We start from the raw sequence: 13,712 nt of genomic DNA on the forward strand, positions 1-13,712 counted from the left end.
ACATTCTGACCAATTTTCATAAAGATCTTGTGAAATATATGGCCTCTAGAGAGGTCACAAGGTTTATCTATTTTTAGACCTACTGACCTAGTTTTTGAAGGCACGTGACCCAGTTTCAAACTTGACCTAGATATCATCAAGGTGAACATTCTGACCAATTTTCATGAAGATCTCTGAAATATATGGCCTCTAGATAGGTCACAAGGTTTTTCTAATTTTAGACCTACTGACCTAGTTTTTAACCGCACATGACCCAGTTTCAAACCTGACCTAGATATCATCAAGAAGAACATTCAGACCAACTTTCATACAGATCCCATGAAAAGTATGGCCTTTAGAGAGGTCACAAGGTTTTTCTATTATTTGACCTACTGACCTAGGTTTTGATGGCATGTGACCCACTTTCAAACTTGGCCTAGATAGCATCAAGATGAACATTCAGACCAACTTTCATACAGATCCCATGAAAAGTATGGCCTCTAGAGAGGTCCCAAGGTTTTTTTATTATTTGACCACTGACCTAGTTTTTGAAGGCACGTGACCCAGTTCCGAACTTGACCTAGATATCATCAAGGTGAACATTCTGACCAATTTTCATAAAGATCTTGTGAAATATATGGCCTCTAGAGAGGTCACAAGGTTTATCTATTTTTAGACCTACTGACCTAGTTTTTGAAGGCACGTGACCCAGTTTCAAACATGACCTAGATAGCATCAAGATGAACATTCAGACCAACTTTCATACAGATCCCATGAAAAATATGGCCTCTAGAGAGGTCACAAGGTTTTTCTATTATTTGACCTACTGACCTAGTTTTTGAGGCACGTGACCCACTTTCCAAATTGACCTAGATATCATCAAGGTGAACATTCTGACCAATTTTCATGAAGATCTCCTGATATATATGGCCTCTAGAGAGGTCACAAGGTTTTTATATTTTTAGACCCACTGACCTAGTTTTTGAACGCACGTGACCCAGTTTCAAACTTGACCTAGATATCATCAAGCTGAACATTCAGACCAACTTTCATACAGATTCCATGAAAAATATGGCCTTTAGAGAGGTCACAAGGTTTTTCTATTATTTGACCTACTGACCTAGTTTTTGAAGGCACGTGACCCAGTTTCGAACTTGACCTAGATATCATCCAGGTGAACATTCTGACCAATTTTCATGAAGACCTTGTGAAATATATGGCCTCTAGAGAGGTCACAAGGTTTTTCTATTTTTAGACCTACTGACCTAGTTTTTGAAGGCACGGACCCAGTTTCAAACTTGTCCTAGATATCATCAAGATGAACATTCAGACCAACTTTCATACAGATCCCATGAAAAGTATGGCCTCTAGAGAGGTCACAAGGTTTTTTTATTATTTGACCACTGACCTAGTTTTTGAAGGCACGTGACCCAGTTCCGAACTTGACCTAGATATCATCAAGGTGAACATTCTGACCAATTTTCATAAAGATCTTGTGAAATATATGGCCTCTAGAGAGGTCACAAGGTTTATCTATTTTTAGACCTACTGACCTAGTTTTTGAAGGCACGTGACCCAGTTTCAAACTTGACCTAGATATCATCAAGCTGAACATTCAGACCAACTTTCATACAGATCCCATGAAAAATATGGCCTTTAGAGAGGTCACAAGGTTTTTCTATTATTTGACCTACTGACCTAGTTTTTAACCGCACATGACCCAGTTTCAAACCTGACCTAGATATCATCAAGAAGAACATTCAGACCAACTTTCATACAGATCCCATGAAAAGTATGGCCTTTAAGAGAGGTCACAAGGTTTTTCTATTATTTGACCTACTGACCTAGGTTTTGATGGCATGTGACCCACTTTCAAACTTGGCCTAGATAGCATCAAGATGAACATTCAGACCAACTTTCATACAGATCCCATGAAAAGTATGGCCTCTAGAGAGGTCACAAGGTTGTTTTATTATTTGACCACTGACCTAGTTTTTGAAGGCACGTGACCCAGTTCCGAACTTGACCTAGATATCATCAAGGTGAACATTCTGACCAATTTTCATAAAGATCTTGTGAAATATATGGCCTCTAGAGAGGTCACAAGGTTTATCTATTTTTAGACCTACTGACCTAGTTTTTGAAGGCACGTGACCCAGTTTCAAACATGACCTAGATAGCATCAAGATGAACATTCAGACCAACTTTCATACAGATCCCATGAAAAATATGGCCTCTAGAGAGGTCACGAGGTTTTTCTATTATTTGACCTACTGACCTAGTTTTTGAGGCACGTGACCCACTTTCGAAATTGACCTAGATATCATCAAGGTGAACATTCTGACCAATTTTCATGAAGATCTCCTGATATATATGGCCTCTAGAGAGGTCACAAGGTTTTTATATTTTTAGACCTACTGACCTAGTTTTTGAACGCACGTGACCCAGTTTCAAACTTGACCTAGATATCATCAAGCTGAACATTCAGACCAACTTTCATACAGATTCCATGAAAAATATGGCCTTTAGAGAGGTCACAAGGTTTTTCTATTATTTGACCTACTGACCTAGTTTTTGAAGGCACGTGACCCAGTTTTGAACTTGACCTAGATATCATCCAGGTGAACATTCTGACCAATTTTCATGAAGACCTTGTGAAATATATGGCCTCTAGAGAGGTCACAAGGTTTTTCTATTTTTAGACCTACTGACCTAGTTTTTGAAGGCACGGACCCAGTTTCAAACTTGTCCTAGATATCATCAAGATGAACATTCAGACCAACTTTCATACAGATCCCATGAAAAGTATGGCCTCTAGAGAGGTCACAAGGTTTTTTTATTATTTGACCACTGACCTAGTTTTTGAAGGCACGTGACCCAGTTCCGAACTTGACCTAGATATCATCAAGGTGAACATTCTGACCAATTTTCATAAAGATCTTGTGAAATATATGGCCTCTAGAGAGGTCACAAGGTTTATCTATTTTTAGACCTACTGACCTAGTTTTTGAACGCACGTGACCCAGTTTCAAACTTGACCTAGATATCATCAAGCTGAACATTCAGACCAACTTTCATACAGATCCCATGAAAAATATGGCCTTTAGAGAGGTCACAAGGTTTTTCTATTATTTGACCTACTGACCTAGTTTTTGAAGGCACGTGACCCAGTTTCGAACTTGACCTAGATATCATCCAGGTGAACGTTCTGACCAATTTTCATGAAGACCTTGTGAAATATATGGCCTCTAGAGAGGTCACAAGGTTTTTCTATTTTTAGACCTACTGACCTAGTTTTTGAAGGCACGGACCCAGTTTCAAACTTGTCCTAGATATCATCAAGATGAACATTCTGACCAATTTTCATGAAGATCTCATGAAATATATGGCCTCTAGAGAGGTCACAAGGTTTTTCTATTTTTAGACCTACTGACCTAGTTTTTGAAGGCACGTGACCCAGTTTCGAACTTGACCTAGATATCATCAAGGTGAACATTCTGACCAACTTTCATAAAGATCGCATGAAAAATGTGACCTCTAGAGTGGTCACAATCAAAAGTTTACGGACGGACGCACGCACGCACGGACGACGGACACCACGCGATCACAAAAGCTCACCTTGTCACTTTGTGACAGGTGAGCTAAAAAGCTGCATAATAATAAATTATGCTTATGAGCTTGACTGTTTTTATTTTTATGCTTCAAACTATGGTATTTGCATAATATAGGACTACTGCAATGAAGAAATTCCAAAACGTATCTGACCAAAAACAAACTCTCCACCTGAAAACAATCAAATGTACCTTAGAATGCAAAATATCTATGTACAATGTGGCAATGGCACAGAAAAGCTCCTGTCAAATCTTAATCCTCAGAAGGCATGCAGGTCACATTTTACTTTAAAATACTTTCAAAGGAACTGTCACCAATCTTTGAAATCATCTTCCAGAAATCCATTGATGAGGGATCTATACCTTCCGAATTGAGACATGCAAATATAACCCTAATCTTCAAGAAGTGTGACGGCCAGGTAAAACCAGACCAACTACAGGTCCATACCCTTTACATGTCTACTTTGCAAAACCCTGGAGCACATAATGTCCACATCAATTATGAAACTCTCTACAAATCTTGGCATTCAGTACCATCTCCAATATGGTTTAAGAGAAACTGATCCTGTGCGACCCAACTAATTATACTTGAAACTGACCGTATCAGATCAGTGTTCAACAAACTACTGCTGACCTGATCTTTTTAGATTTTAGCAAACCCTTGAATCAGCAAAACATGTTTGCAAGGATATTTCAAATGATCCTATGTTGGATACCCAATGAAATAGGTAAACTAAAAAGGTCAATCAAATCCTCATTTCCTTTGAAGGAATAAAATGGTAAACACAAAACCCCTTACGTCCATGGCATACCAGACTCTAGTCAGAGCACAACTGAAATATAGCTGGGATATCTGGTCCCCATATACATAAACTAAAACAGAAGAGATTCAAAAATGTTTTGTTGCAAATGTAATATCAAACAAGCGGGCCAAGATGGCCCTAGGTCGCTCACCAGAGTAACACACCATGACAGTGTAAACATGTTAGACCTAGTGACCCAGTTTCTGACACCACATGACCCAGTTTCAAACTCGTCCCAGTTTTCAAGGAGATAAACATTCTGACCAAGTTTCATGAAAATTGGAGCAAAAAAATGTGGCCTCTAGAGTGTAAACAAGACTTTTCTTCCACTTGGCCTAGTGACCTAGTTTTTTACCCAACCGGACCCAATTTTTAACTCTTCCAAAATTTTATGGAGACATATATACTCTGACTAATTTTCATTAAGATTGGACCAAAAATATGGCCTGACTGTAAACAAGCATTTTCTTTGATTTGACCTAGTGACCTAGTTTTTGACCCAACATGACCCAGATTAGAACCCGTCCATGATTTCATGAAAACAAACATTCTGACAAAGTTTCTTGAAGATTGGAGCAAAAAAGTGGCCTCTAGAGTGTAAACAAGCTTTTCCTTTGATTTTACCAAGTGACCTAGTTTGTGACCCTACATGACCCAGATTTGAAATATGATACCAAACATTCTGACCAAGTTTTATGAAGATTGAATCATTAATGTGGCCCCTAGAGTGTAAACAAGCTTTTTCTTTGATTTGACCTGGTGATCTAGTTTTTGACCCCACGTGACCCAGATAACAAGAGGGTGATGATGACCCTGGATCGCTCACCTGAGTAATATGAGCTACATGTTTCAAATGTCAAACTGATGATAAAATATTAAGAAAGTCAGTAGGTCACATTCATGGTCAATGAAATTCAGTTTTACGATTTGTGTGCAAAACTGTGTATGTCATCAAAATTTCAAGGCTGTATCTTAAAAAACAAGAAAGTAGGTCAGTAGGTCAAGGTCACAGTCAAGTGACATCGTATTACTTGGGGTCATCAGGTAATTATAATTAAACAGTCTTGGAAATAGGATCAGATGATTTTTTTAAGTATTTTTCCTATATAACTCACATAATAACTAAGTGACCCCAGGGCGGGGCCTCTTTTAACCCCAGGGGCATAATTTGAACAATTTTGGTAGAGGACTACTAGACAATGCATCATACCAAATATCAAAAGCCTAGGTTGTATGGTTTCAGACAAGAAGATTTTTAAAGCTTTTTCCTATATAAGTCTATATAAAACTTGGGACCCCCAGGGCAGGGCTTCTTTTCACCCAAGGGGGTCCAATTGAACAATTTGGTTGAGGACCATAAGACAATGCTACAAACCAAATATCAAAGGTCTAAGTGTTGTGGTTTCAGACAAGAAGATTTTTAAACTTTTTTTCCTATATGTCTATGTAAAACTTGGGACCCCCGGGGCGGGGCCACATTGAACCTAGGGGAATAATTTGAACAATCTTGGTAGAGGACCACTAGATGATGCTACATACCAAATATCAAAGCCCTAGGCCATGTGGTTTTGTACAAGAAGATTTTCAAAGTTTTCCCTATATAAGTCTATATAAACCATGTGACCCCCGGGGCGGGGCCATATTTGATCCTAGGGGGATAATTTGAACAATCTTGGTAGAGGACCACTAGATGATGCTACATACCAAATATCAAAGCCCTAGGCCATGTAGTTTTGTACAAGAAGATTTTCAAAGTTTTCCCTATATAAGTCTATATAAACCATGTGGCCTCCGGGGCGGGGCCATATTTGACCCTAGGGGGATAATTTGAACAATTTTGGAAGAGGACCACTAGATGATGCTTCACACCAGATACCAAAGCCCTAGACCATGTGGTTTTGGACAAGAAGATTTTTAAAGTTTTTCCTTTCGGTTGCCATGGCAACCAGAGTTCTGCATGGAATTCAATTCTTTGAATAATTTTGAAAGGGGGCCACCCAAGGATCATTCCTGTGAAGTTTGGTGTAATTCTGTCCAGTGGTTTTCAAGAAGAAGATTTTTTTAGAAATTGTTGACGCACGATGCACTACGCACAACGGACATCAAGCGGTCACAATAGCTCACCTTATCACTTCGTGACAGGTGACCTAAAAACTCATCCGAGATTTCATGGTGACAAACATTCTGACCAAGTTTCATGCACATCAGATGAAAAATTCAGCCCCTATTGCATACACAAGGTTTATCTTTGATTTGAGTAGGTGACCTAGTTTTTTACCCAGATGACCCAAATTCAAACCTGACCTAGATTTCATCAAGAAAATCATTCTGTTCAAATTTCACGAATATCAATTGAAAAATGCAGCCCCTATTGCATACAAATAGTTTTTCTTAGATTTAACAAGTGATCTAGTTTTTTCCCAAAATGACCCATATTCAAACTTTACCTAGATTTCATCAAGACAAACATTCTGACCAATTCTCATGAGTTTCAAACTTAAAATGTGGTCTCTAGAGTGTTCACAAGATTTTCCTTTGATCTAGCCTAGTGACCTAATTTTTGATCCCACATGACCCAGATTCAAACTTAGCCTAAAGATTATCAAGATAAACATTCTGACTAAGTTTTCTGAAGATAGGGTCATAAATATGGCCTCTAGAGTGTAAACAAGCTTTTCTTTTAATTTGACAGGGTGACCTAGTTTTTGATGCCACATGACCCAGATTCGAACTTTACCTAGAGGTCATAAAGACAAACATTCTGACCAATTCTCCTGAGTTTCAAACTTAAAATGTGGTCTGAAGAGTGTTAACAGATTTTCCTTTGATCTGGCCTAGCGACCTAATTTTTGACCCCATATGACCCAGATTCAAACTTTGCCTAAAGGTCATCAAGATAAACATTCTGACCAAGCTTCATGAAGATAGGGTCATAAATGTGGCCTCTAGGCTGTTAACAAGATTTCCTTCGATTTGAGCAGGTGACCTAGTTTTTGACCCAACATAATGAACATGACCCAGATTCAAACTTGGCCTACAGATCATCAAGATAAACATTCTGACCAAGTTTCATGAAGATAGGATCAAAAATGTGGCCTCTAGACTCTAGAGTGTTAACAAGATTTTCCTTTGATCTAGCTTACTGACCTAGTTTTTGACCCCACATGACCCAGTTTCAAACTTGACCTAGAGAACATCAAGACAAATATTCTGACCAAGATTCATAAAGATTGGGTCATAACTGTGACCTCTAGAGTGTTAACAAGGCAAATGTTGACGCACGCCGGAAAATGACCAGTCACAATAGCTCACTTATCGCACTAACTTTCAACATTCTGGGCCTAGTGGTTCTCAAGTTATGAATTAGAAACGGTTTTCCATGTTCAGGCCCCTGTGACCTTGACATTTGATCGAGTGACCCAAAATCAGTAGAGGTCATCTACTCTGCATGTCCAATCATCCTATGAAGTTTCAACATTCTGGGTCAAGTGGTTCTTAAGTTATTGATAGAAAGTGGTTTTCCATGTTCAGGGCCCTGTGACCTTGACCTTTAACAGAGTGACCCCAAAATCAATAGGATTCATCTACTCTGCATGACAAATCATCCTATGAAATTTCAACATTCTGGGTCAAGTGCTTTTCAAGTTACTGATTGGAAAGATTTTTCTATGTTTCATACAATCAAAGCTTGAGGTGTGTACTGAACAGATTTGAGAAAACTGCATCTCCATAAATTTAAGACAACAACTGGTCTATCAATAAAAAATCTGTGGATTGATAATTTATTTTCACAGATACTGGAAGGCAAAACATGAAAGCTAATGACAGAATTCCAATTTCCCATGACTAAAATGTTTTAATTTGACATTTCTGAATTTTGTTATAATCTCTCTTTCATGATACGCTTTGTTGAAAGAACATTAAATTGCCTGAAATAAATTACAGTCACTGTTAAAATAGTTTTAAGCTACTAACAGTTGTCAATTACAAAGATTGTAAAGTTTTCATATGTTGAAATTTTCCAATTCTTTATCATATAACCTGGATAAAGATATATAGCTGGAAAAGACTAGTCATTTTCACGACGATTTTCCACATGCGAAAAGGAGTTTGCCATACTATGATAACAAATTTACCAAAGATTATTAAACCAAAATTTATATCTTTCCCTGTTATCTATTTGTTGTTTTTTTACTGATATATTCAAACTTTATTAAAAAAACAAACAAACACTATATTCAGTAATTAGACAAATATAAATCCTTTTTGTGAAGAATTTTCACATGCGAAAAAGGAGTTTTTCCATGCGCAAAGGAGTTCATAGTTTCAAATGAAGCCAGGATATATTCCTTTCGTAATAGAATTTATGTTTTTCCTTTTGTTTTATGAACAGAATTTACCATTGTATTCATACTGTTTGGAAAAAAAATCAATTGCATTAAAATAAGTTTATTGAAAAATATAACTCCTTTTTATGCAGAATTAACTTATGCAATAAGGATTTTTCCATATAACAGAATCAAATTTAGCCAGGATATTTTCCTACTACATCAAAACTTACTTCTTTTGGTTTAATGAATGCAGTTTTGTATTAGTATTCATACTTTATTGAAAAAACTGCATTACTTACAGTCATTTAAAAAATATAACTCCTTTGTCATAGACATTTTTCTTTAACATCGAAATAAACTTTTGTGATTTCATCAAATACTCATTCTCAGTGATTTTAAGGCCGTTTTTGGGGCCGGTATTTGGCCCCATTCCCCTGTCCAAAAAGTATGTTTTTTCCCCCGCAAAAATTTTTTTTAACATATCCCAACCAACAAAACCCTTTCTAGATGTACATGATAATGTAAATCATTTTCTTTTTTATTGTAACATATTTATGATAAATATTGCTTTTATCTCGGCGCAATTTCCCCCCCCCATTTTAATGGTGACGACGCAATTTTCCCCTCCTTATGGGCCCAACCACCGTTCCCCCAAAACTTAAAAAAACACTGTCATTCTGTATTGAAAAAAAAGCACTATTTTAAGTAATTAGAGAAATATGACTCCTTTTCGCAAACTTACTGTATAACCTTGTTTAAACGCCCCCGGGGGCGATGCATTTTACAAAAAATTTGATCCAAACAATGTCAGTATCTCGTATAAACGCCCCCCCTATTCATCCCAATTCATGCACTGACATAACACGATACGTCATTGTACTGGGAATCTGTGTAAAGTCGCGCGCTGAGTGATGTGGCATATTCAGTACTTACACACAGTAGATTTATTTGTGCCATGCCTGTTGACGTGTTTAAAAGTTTGTGTTAATAAAGTGTGGTTTTTTTTTAATTCATTTGTATTGTAATGGAATTGTTATTATCTGGATATTATTGTGTTGGATCTGGGACCAATTTTTGAAGGTAAGATTTTTTTATTTTCCCCAAAAAACGGGGGGGGGGGGGGGGGGGGCGTTAATTAGAGCGGGGGCGTTAATACGGGGTTATACTGTATGCTAAAAGGAGTCCTTTTCAAACTTTAGGCATACCCAATCAAAGGTAATCTGAAACACTTTGATTTTTACATTAAATTTTTTATTATTACTGTATTTTAATTGTGTAGGATACATGTCTCTGTTAAGATTCAGTATAATTTATAACAATTTTATCTATTTTTATTATTTTTTAAATAGATTTTCACTAAAGTCACTGTTTAAACATAGAAATACCAGTCTACCTTCAAATATATGTATTTGCATGTCTTTGAACAAGACTTAGTGTAGTCACATTTAGCCTTTCTAAAAAGTGTGCTAAAAAGTGTGATATTAAATATTTATTATCTATAATTATTATTGATAATAAATATACTTCCGAATCACATCATTATAATATTTGGACAATAGATAAGAAAATTATTTGGTAACTTAAAATTACTATATTTTATGTCCTTGTGTGTCTATACTTGTTTCTATTGAGATTCAGCACAATTTTCATTATTTCTTCTTTTTGTATAAACATACTATATAAAATCACTATTTAAACATAAATATACTAATACACTTTCAAATATATAATTATGTCTTTGTGTCTGTCTTTGCATGTCTTTATGTGTCTTAGCAGTGTTCAGTATGGACCGCTTTAAAGAAAACTGTCAGGTACAACTGAACTTTACATAACTAACCAATATACAGGACACTGTTTTTGCTTATATTGCCTGTATTTGCTTATAATACATACCCCTCGGGTAAATTTTCATTTTGGAAATTATACCCACATGATCCGCAATATTCATAACATATATAATCTATGGAGTTGTTCAGAAGAAGTAGAAAATATTTTCTATAAAGGTCACCTTGTTTGGTAATATGTATTTTGTCTTAAAAAATATGTATTTCGACTGTACACATTCTATTTTGTAGGAAATATCAAACTCCTTTTTCAAACATATTTTTTCTCTAAATCTGTTTTTGTTGTGTGTGTTACATACTTATCTAGGTACTCCAGGAAATTTTGACAGCTCTACTTTCACTTTCATTTTGCAATTTCTTAAAAATGTACATGGCTTGTAACACTTCAAACTCCCGGAGTACCTGGACAAAGATGTTAGACACACAATATTTGTAAAAGTAATGACAAAATACTTTTGAAAAAGAAGCTTGATATCTTCTACAAAATAGAACATGAATAGTCGAAGAACATGTGATATAGAGTCATTTTACCTATGCTCGACCAGCAAAGTGCTCGACCACTATTTATAAATGTACATGTTTATTGAAATAAACCTTTGAACTCACGATTGTTGTTCATTTATTTCCTTCCCTGCATCCTTGTATGACATCATACACATTTGATCTAGATCTTTAAGGGGCTTGTTTGTTTACAGACGACAGCTTTTTTGCATCTGTCAAAATACTTACCGTGAATCTCCTCTAGAAAATGATGCGTCTTTCCCTAATTCTTTAAGAAGAGTACAGGAACAACGTATTTTATAGTCTTCTAACCTTTTTTGATAATTTGACATAAGCTTATATCTGTAAACTATCGACTTGAAAGTAAAATTTAAGATGTAAACAAACACGCCCACCTTTCGACAGGTGAAAACAAAAATTGCGCCTTCATTAGTTGCGTCATGTAGACGCTTGAGATAAAGAGATTCACCGCGCCATAAGACGAGTTCGATAACATGATTATGGACATTTGACTTTTTGAAGTTTTTAGGTTTGTTTGATTGTTAAAACAGTTCAATTTCTTATTAAATTACTTGATGGATACTGCAGACACACCATTTACCAATGTTCTTTTTTCCCGCTTTTTCAGGTAGGTGTTTCTATCTCTTGTTTGAAAGTCTGAAACTTATTAGTTTTCAAATCTGAAAACAAAACTAGAAAATATGAAGTTTTGACTATAAAAATATTTGTTTGTTTAATTTTATGATTACCTCTGAAAAAAGAAATCGGTCTGGTCGAGCATAGGAAAATGTCACTTTAAAATTTAATGTTTTACACCCTATAGTTTGAACCGCGCTATATTTTATCCTGATCAATGTCAGCCAAACGCTTGAGTGAAAATTAACCAATAAAAGTAGGTCAATTCAGAAACTAAACGTTTTTCAAACCTTGTCAGTTTTAATTTTTGTTTCGAGAAACATACTTGTAAATCTGGTCGAGCATAGGTAAAACGAGTCTAGGACAAAATGTTCAAAAGAGAATAACCTGCTTTGAAAGTTTCTTTTACTTATTATGAACAGTTTGATAAACCAAGGCCTATGTGGCGTAAAAAAAAACAACAAATAATCACCCAAGGGGCGGTTTCAAAAAGCTTTACAAGAACCTTAAAAGACATGTTTTTATAATTTCAGAATTTCTTGAAAAAGTTTTGCTCCTGTGTTCCCTGAAAGTGAAACAAACGATTATCTATCAAATATTATTTGAAAAATCACTTGCAAAAAGATGAGCATATTTAAGTAGCATTGAACGATCATTTTTTATAGATTGAACTTAGTTAATAAATATGAAAAATGAGTTTTTAAACATTGTTTACTTTTGATGGTTTGATGCCAGTCGCCATTTTGTCTGTTTAAATTCTGTACCTTCCGCACAACATTCCGGGCGTGTAATAGGTTAGAAGGTACTAAATTCCGCCGCTACTATTTTCTATACATATATAAAAACAAGATTTAGCTTAACAAACGTTCCTTCTAGCGCATATGCAATATTCTGTCTTTTAAGAAATCTGACTTTAGCATCATGCTGCAGATGTTTAGACCCGGATCTTTTGTCACATGATTAACACACGCAAGCACATGCAGCATATATTATATAGACACAAAAAATTTACACATATGCATTGATGAAACGTAGGAAACAGATCTTGGCAGATCAAAAATAAATGAAAGGAAGCATTTGCAAATTGTATAGATATATCTGGGGATCATCACGTGACCAGCGACTATTTCATTTCTAGATTATTTAGCGGGAATCTATTTTTTGATCATGAATATTGATTGCATTAATCTGTAATCTACATTATCAAATATTCAATGCAAGGGTTAATACCCTATACGAATTATTGTTTCTTGTCGGCCTGCTGTTAATAGCTTGCATTTCACAATAGATTGAAATAAAGACGCATAAGCACACATTGGCGTAGAGGCTATTCGTAATGAATATGCATGAGTCCGAGATGGCGGCGCCCTACTGGTAATCGGATGCCTTTGACAGTATCATTGTATCCATTACCTGCTCAGTCAAGTGTGAAATGTCAACCATAAGTGTTCTTTCTCAAGAGGAGGAACAATAATAACTTCTAAACCTCTATTTATAACATGCATGTATTAATGTTTAAATCATTGTCTATCCATCTATCTTCCGTTTATGTCAAACCCCTCACGGGGACGTAGACAATATCAACATCACGCATGGCAGGTGTGTTTTGAAAAACAGTGCAGAACAAGGGTTATGATCCCCTAGATCTTCCCTGGAATGTATACTCTACAGAAATAGACTTCTGATGAGTGATAGATACATACATGAACTGGACTATGTGAAGATAATAACTTCTGAACTTCTATTTATAACATGCATGTATTGATGTTTAAATCATTGTTCACAGTATCAGCATCACGCAAGGCAGGTGTGTTGTGAGAATATATATTCATGAACTGGACTGATAGATGAAATGCCGATAAAATTGTGATTGTTGACTTATGACAATAAAAAGACAGAATACAACAATAACTTTGACTATAATTTTATGGTGTTTTTTACATATCAAATTTGTACATGTGCCAAACAATAAAACTTTCAAATTTTGCATGAATAAAACTTAGTAAA

At 35.8% G+C, this 13,712-nt stretch overlaps 1 protein-coding gene across 1 annotated transcript in view; it reads right to left on the reverse strand.

Moving 5' to 3' along the window:
* Window positions 1-12,447, reverse strand: part of LOC123552897 (MORC family CW-type zinc finger protein 3-like) — a 404,811-nt gene extending 392,364 nt beyond the window's left edge. The window contains exon 1 of the mRNA XM_053542214.1: window positions 12,421-12,447. Within this exon, the coding sequence (XP_053398189.1) occupies window positions 12,421-12,447 (27 nt within the window). The remainder of the gene's footprint in view (window positions 1-12,420) is intronic.
* Between the last annotated feature and the right edge of the window lie 1,265 nt (window positions 12,448-13,712).

Source organism: Mercenaria mercenaria, chromosome 4 (genome assembly GCF_021730395.1).
Source record: "Mercenaria mercenaria strain notata chromosome 4, MADL_Memer_1, whole genome shotgun sequence".
In the NCBI taxonomy this organism is placed as follows: domain Eukaryota; kingdom Metazoa; phylum Mollusca; class Bivalvia; order Venerida; family Veneridae; genus Mercenaria; species Mercenaria mercenaria.